The following is a 7,028-nucleotide window of genomic DNA, read 5'->3' as shown; positions in this document are numbered from 1 at the left end:
TGTTGTTTTTAATAAAATCCTTACTGTCTATCATAGAATTAATACTACCAGTTCCAAGACAGAAGAATGGAAAAGTGCTAGGCTAATGGACTTAAGTGACTTGCCCAGGGTCACACAGCTAGGATGTGTCTAAGGTCACATTTGAACCCAGGACCTCTTTGTCTTTAGGCCTAGATCTCTATCCATATCTTAGCTGCCTCTAACTGCTTTTCAGTTTTGCAAAATCCTAAATATCCATGATCTTTGTTTCATAGGCTCCAGTGGGTAGGTATTATTACATGGATTATCATCCCCATTTTGCAGATGAGAAAGGGGAGGCTCTATAGGTTTGGTAATTTGCTCAAATTCACACAACTAGTGAAACTTGTTTCTTCTGACTACAGAAGTGTCCCGCATTTTCTCTAGTCTAACACCAATTTTTAAAATTGATTTTATTGATGCAACTTAAAAATCTCACTTTCATTTCTGAATGTCTAGCGCCCTCCCCTTTCTCCCTTGTAACAGGTAAGTACAGTCAAGCAAAACAAATCGAGGTTTTGGCAATGTCTGAAAATGAATGAGTTCTTGTCTTTTACGTCATTATGGCTGTCAGTTGTTCTCCTGGTTCTGATTGCTATTCTCTGCCTCTGTTCATCAAAGTCTCCCTAGGTTTCTTAGAATTCCTCATACACATCTTTGCTCATGAAGCAGCTATATATTACATTCATGGATCACAACTTGCTCAGCTATTCTGTATTACCACAAAAAGTCCAATAGCCATTTTTACTTTTTAGAAGTTATATGCCCAAGGGGAGAGAAGTGAGCTGTTGGAAGGTTTTGGTCCTCTAGATTGGCAGTGAGGACCCTCCCCCTCGTCCCCTGCCTGGGTCTTTTTCCCTCCATCCCTCGTCACCCCAAGCCAGAGTTATTAAGATTTCCTTCTTAGAATTCAACTGGCATTTTCTTTCTACAATATTCACTTCCTTCCTGTACTATTAGGGAGTTGTTTCTTTTCAACCAGTAGATTATAAACCTTTATGGGGGACTTACCAGAGTTAGGCTAGCCTTCAGCTACTAGTTGGCCAATTTCTGTTGTTCAGATGCTCTTGTAGAAAGGGCCGAGGTTCCAGTCTCACCCCCATTCCCCACCCCATCCTCCTTCTCTCCTTCTCTCTCTCTCTCTCTCTCTCTCTCTCTCTCTCTCTCTCCCTCCCTCTCCTCTCCCTCTCCCTCTCCCTCTCCCTCTCTCTCTTCTCTATAGAAAATGGAAACCGCTATGAAGGTTGCTGGCAGAATGGAATGAAGAATGGACCTGGCCGCTTCTTCCATCTGGACCATGGGCAACTCTTTGAGGGCTTCTGGGTAGATGATGTGCCCAAATGTGGAACCATGATCGACTTTGGTCGAGAGGAAGCCCCAGAGCCCACCAAGTATCCCATTCCAAAGGTCAGTTAGCTACAGGCATCCTCTTTCCTTCCTCTTTTAAAAAAACAACAACAGTCAATCCAACATTTATTAAACCCTTCCAACTCTAGCATAGCATAAAGAAATTAAAAAGACCCAGTCGAGTCCCTCAGACATCTCTTTAATTGTGTGATCTTGGATGAATCCCCTCAACCTCTCTCCTGTGTCCTGGACAAATCTCCAAGACTGTTGTGAAGCAGGTGCCAAGTCTGCCCTGGGGGAGGGAATTTCCTCACAGGAAGCTCCCTGGAGGGACAAAAATCTCAGATCTGGACCTCCGCGCACCACAAAAATGTGCCAGACAATGCGCTTGGTGGTGAGAGCTCAGAGATGAAAAAAGAAACCTTTCCAGCCCTCAGCATTTGCCCACACAAGCGCCAATGCAAAGTATATGCCAAATTGTAGAGTTGTTTCGAGGAGATAAAATGCCAACGACGAGGAAAGGCCTTATTTAGGTTAGGAAATGAGTCATTTTCTCTGGTGCTCCCTTTCTCCCCGAGCACACATTGCTCTTCAGAGGTTGTATCCTCCACCCCAACCCCAGGATGTAGGACAATTGGGGTTTTAACAGTGGAAAATAAACAAAAACTTCAGAAGGGCATCCAGAGTTCAAATCCAGGCTGTGATTCTTATTGCCTGTGGGACTTTGGGCAAGCCATTGATCCCCACTGGGCTTCAACTTGGAGTTGAGCTGTTGGAAGTCTGATGCCCTCGCCAGCCCTAGAGCTATGATGCTGGGTGCTGAGAAGGTGACACGGTGAGTGGACAGTACTTAGGGCTTAGAAAGACCTAGATTAGAATCCTGGCTAAAAAATCTGGGCAAGTCACCACCTCATGGGGCTGCTGTGAGGACCCAAAGTGAAAAGGACCAAGTGATATAATATTCAACAGACCTTTTAGGTGCTCTGGTCTTAGTCTCTGCAGCTACTTCCAGGGAGGCACCCCAACTCTGGGGCTCAGAATCTTACCTGTTAAGTTGGCCATTCGCCTTGTAAGCCCTTGGCAGGGGCTGCCAGAAGCCAGAAGCCACCTGCCTCAGCTTCATCCGTCCTGCCACGGGGAGGGAGACGCAACACACCCAGATCCGGGCCAGGCAGCCAAGGCAGAGACAAGAGCCTTTTGTTAGAGGGCTCAGACAGGACCAGCCAGCCTTCCCCAAAAGACAGCTGGGTTGGCAGGGGGCTAGCAGAGAGGGCAGCCCAGCTCCCAGACAGGCAGTGGTGGGGGGAAAAAGCCACCTGTCCCAGTTTCACAATAGGCCTCCCCATTTAACCCCTAGGTTGAACTGCTGGATCCTGATAAGGTGCTGGAGGAAGCTGTAGCCATGTTCTTTGGGGACGAAGACTGAAACCATCAGTAGAAGCAACCACAGGGGCTGAATCAGTGGAAGCAACGGTGGGGGGCTGGTCCCCCTTCCTTCCCTCCTTCCCCAAGGCCAAGTCATCAGGGCCCTTGTGGGGAGGTCATTCAGGGTGGGTCAAGCTGATAAAGGGAAGATGTAACCAGGGGCCCTGTGTCTGCCCTGACCTCATTCCTTCTGAAGGGCTTTGGGGAACAGGGAGGGGAGGGGGCGCTGTGCCTAGCGAAGGCAGCTGAGGATCCAAGCTCTCTGCTAAGGATGGGGCTATCAGAGGCCTTCTGTTAAATGGCTCGGCTCACATGCTGGTAAATCACTCTTCCTCCAGCAATCCCTTCTGCCAAAGGAATAGGCAGGCCGCTGGACCAGAGAAGATGGCAGGAGGCCTTTGTCCCCTTTACCTAAAGAGAAGGGATTCTCTTCTCATCCTAGGCCTGAAATGCTTTTACTCCAACAGCGCTCCAGTCTTAAAGGAAAGAGCATAGGAAGTCAGATAACCTGGGCCTCATCCCAGCTCTGCCAACAACTCACTGGGTAACTCTGGGTAAATCACCTTATCTAAGACTAGTCTGTCCCATACATGGATGGCCATTGTGGTAGAACTGCCCATTAATAATCTCCAATGATAACCTACCTCCACTTCTTCTAGAGCTAGGGCTGAGACTTTAGAACATAAGAGGCTGGGGTTGGGAAAGGGCTTAGAACACAGATTAGGGCTAGGAGGGAGCTCAGAACATAAACTGAGGTTGGGAGAGGGCTTAGAGCACAGGTTGGATCTGGGAGGGGGCTTAGAACACAGATTGGGTTTGGGAGGGGGCTTAGAACATAAATTGAAATTGGAAGGGGACTTAGAATACAGATTGGGTCTGGGAGGGGGGATTAGAACATAAACTGAGATTGGGAGAGGGCTTAGAACACAGATTGGGTCTAGGAGGGGTCTTAGAACATAAATTGAGGTTGGAAGGGGGCTTAGAATACAGATTGGGTGTAGGAGGGGGCTTGGAATATAGGTCAAGATTGGGAGGGGGCTAAAAACACAGATCCAGTCTGGAAGGGGGTTTAGAACATAAATTGAGGTTAGGAAGGGGCTTAGAACACAGATCAAGTCTGGAGGGGGCTTAGAACATAAATTGAGGTTGAGAGAGGGCTTAAAAAACATCAGATCTGGAAGGGGGTTTAGAACACAGATTAGGTCTGAGACAGGACTTAGAACATAAATTGAGGTTGGAAGGAGACTTAGATTGGGTCTGAGAGGGAGTTTAGAACCTAGATCAGGGCTTTAAAATACAGACTGGGCTGAGAAGGGACTTAGAGCAATGACTTTTGGAGCAGAGAAAGGCCTTAGAACAGAGAATAGGAGAGCTTAGAGAAAACCTTAGAGACCATCTAGTCTCAGCTCTTCTTTTACAGATGAGGAAACTGGCCCAAAGTCCCAGAGCAGAGGAGGGCAGGACTAGAACTCAAGTCTCCAGATTCCCAGCCTGGGGGCTGTGTTCACTGAACATCGAGATGTACTCCCCCCCCTGCACCCCTTTTCATCCAGAGTATTTCGTGAAGAGCGTTTTGTGGGATTTTTCTTTAATCCAAGTAAAAAATCGGTCTTCAAAATTTCCTAACATCCTGGGCTCTGAAAATCAGTTGTCAGAGAAAGCTGGGCTTGTTCAGACCAGGAGCCCCTTTCCGGGTTTTGAAGGAATTGCTTAATCCTCACAATGGAGGGATTGTGGGCATCTCAAAAATACTCCTTAGCCTGGTATACAAAGCCTTCCACAAACAGGCCCCAGCTGGAATGAGGGCTCCCTGCCCTTCGACTTCGAGTTCCCTGTGCCATAAAGCCTTCCCCGATCAGCCCAGGTCTTCCCTCCGGCCCCTTCCTCTGGGATCTGGTGTTGGCACCGAGTAGCATCAATGCCAGCACGTGGCCCGGAGCTTGGGTCTTTCTCCTACCCACTTTAGGCTCCCGCTAGGCAGGGACAATGTCATCTCTTCCTTCCTAAATCTTTTTCTGCCCCCATGTCCTAAGGCAGAGCAGAACCAAAAAATATATGGGAAAAATCTCCAAGCTTTAGGCTCTACCATTCCAACCCTTGGAGCCAGTTACAATCCTCTCCAGGTCAAACATTCCCATTTCTTTCAACTGCTTCTTGTATGGCACAGACTCCAGGCATCTCAGAATACGGGTCCTTCTCCTGTGGTCTGGGAATGGATGTCCCAGAATCCTTCCTAAAGAGCACGAGCGGAGGTAATCCTCTGGCGATGGACTAACCAGGGCAGAACAAAGCAGGGGAACTCTCCTTCCCACACTCTGGACCCTGCGCCCCTCACTAGCACAGTCCAAGAGCCCTTAGCCTCTTTGGGCTGCCCTGCCATCCGAAGGAATCATAATGAGCTACTGGCAGTCCGCTGAGACTCCAAGATCATTTTTCACACGAGCTGTCTGTCCTCTAGAATGGTGCCCAGCTCTAGGACCAGCCAGACACCAGCCCCTGCTCGGGGTCAAATGAGATATCGGTAAAGGGCTTAGCACGCTGTGGGCACTGAATAAATGTTTGTTCCCTTCCCGCCTCCCTGCTTGAAATAATGTTGGAAGAACTTCTTCCTCTCCCTTGTGGTCTGTGCCAATGAGAGACGATGGGGTAGGCTGGCATGTGTGGGCACGGGGGGAAGCCTTTCCCTAGGGAGTCGCCAAGTCCCCTCCATGATACACACACCGCTTTGACTTGGCAACCTGGGGTTTATTTCCAAATAAAAACTCTGGAAAATATGTGCATTTCATACAAAAAGATATAAAATCACCAACAGGTTGGGAGGCCGGCCACTGCTCAGAAAGACGAGATGGAGGATACAGAAAGGATCGTGGAAACAACCTAGTTGGTGCCCTTCATTTTACGGGTGGGAAACCCACCACAATTGGGTTATTCCCGAGTTAGCAGAGCGCTGGTGTCCCCTCCTCAAATTCCAGCTCTTTGGCCTTTGTGCCCCTTCCCCTTTAAGAAGGCTCCCCCATTGCCTGAGGACTACTGGTCCTGCCATCCAGCCTTCAGGACTCTGCCCTGAGCCTGGGGAAAAGCAATCCAGATGGAAGACACATCGGGCGGAGACAGAAAGAACGGAAAGGGGGCGGCACACCCCCAGGAAAACCGGCCACCCCCAGCCCAACAAACATGGACACACACAGAGCCAAGTCCCTTAAGTGTATATTTTGTATGTACACACACACGCACACACACACACACACAAATACACACACACACCCTCTCTCGCTGCTCCGCAAAAGGAGGGACGAGGGGCGAAGGATCCAAGACGGCCCTTTGGGGACGTTGGGTAGGAAAAGGAGGAGGCGCAAAAAGGGGCCCGGGAGAGCCGCCCCTGATGGAGCCCTCGGGTGCTTCGCCCATCACAAGGGAAGGCTGTGGAAAGTTTTTAAGTGGAGGCTTTAAAAACAAAAACCTGCTCTTCTCCTCGGAAGCGCCGGGCGCATCCCCAGACCATCTCCCAGAAAATCGTCCTCCAGGTTTGAGCGTGGGAGAGAGGAGTTAAGATGATTAAGGCAGGACGGCTTCCTTCCACACCTCCCCAGCTCCGAGATCTTGGGGTGGGGGCGGTCATCAGGCAAAGTGGCCGCCGGGGGTCAGTGGGTGATCCCCTCTGTGGTCCAGCTGGTCCTGCAGCCGGGCAAACTCGGCCAGCTCATTCAGCTCTTGGAACTGCCTGTCGGTCTTGTGGCTGACCAGCGAGCGGTAAAAGTGGACCGCAAAGACGATGAAGACCAGGCCGAAGGGGACCATGATGGTGGTGGAGGCGATGGCCGCCTCCTGGCCCGGCGTAAAGCTGGCATTGGATGCCCCTGTCCCGTGGGCTCCCACCACGGTGGGGGACTTGCTGGGCTGCGGCGGCTCGGGCTGCTTCTTGAGGGGCAGGAACTTGACCCAGCAGAGCAGGACCACCTCGGCCAGGAAGAGCAGCGTGCCGATGACCGTGGAGAAGGCCCAGGCCAGCTCGATGTGGCGGTGCATGCGCTCGTGGGGGGACTCTTTCACCGAGTTGAGGTTGTGGACGTTGCTGACCGCCTCGATGTTGGGCAGGATACACGTGCTGATCATCAGGGCAAAGAGGTGCACGGCCACCAGGACCGTGGTGCAGGCGCTGAAGGCGATCAGCAGCCCGGGCGGGTAGTCGTGGCTGGCGTCCAGCTGCACCTCCACCATGGCCACCTGTGGGGAACACA

At 50.7% G+C, this 7,028-nt stretch overlaps 1 protein-coding gene across 1 annotated transcript; it reads right to left on the bottom strand.

The window, feature by feature from the left end:
- Positions 1–5,514: 5,514 nt before the first annotated feature.
- On the bottom strand, positions 5,515–7,018 carry ORAI1 (ORAI calcium release-activated calcium modulator 1). The gene is made up of 2 exons (XM_044684401.1): positions 6,680–7,018; positions 5,515–6,631 (listed from the first exon to the last, which is right to left on the bottom strand). Exons 1-2 carry the CDS (start codon positions 7,006–7,008, stop codon positions 6,409–6,411), a joined length of 552 nt encoding a protein of 183 aa, XP_044540336.1. The 5' UTR covers positions 7,009–7,018; the 3' UTR covers positions 5,515–6,408.
- Positions 7,019–7,028: the final 10 nt, after the last annotated feature.

The sequence above is a fragment of the Gracilinanus agilis genome, unplaced genomic scaffold, assembly GCF_016433145.1.
Source record: "Gracilinanus agilis isolate LMUSP501 unplaced genomic scaffold, AgileGrace unplaced_scaffold49684, whole genome shotgun sequence".
Classification (NCBI taxonomy): domain Eukaryota; kingdom Metazoa; phylum Chordata; class Mammalia; order Didelphimorphia; family Didelphidae; genus Gracilinanus; species Gracilinanus agilis.
Note: the sequence above shows the minus strand (reverse complement) of the source record. Positions and strands in the feature narration are given on the sequence as shown.

Coding starts and splice junctions, on each gene's coding strand:
- ORAI1 (XM_044684401.1), bottom strand. CDS start 7,008: ATGGTGGAGGTGCAGCTGGACGCCAGCCACGACTACCCGCCCGGGCTG. Junction 6,632..6,679: donor GAGCCGCCGCAGCCCAGCAA/GTCCCCCACCGT, acceptor ATCCAATGCCAG/CTTTACGCCGGGCCAGGAGG.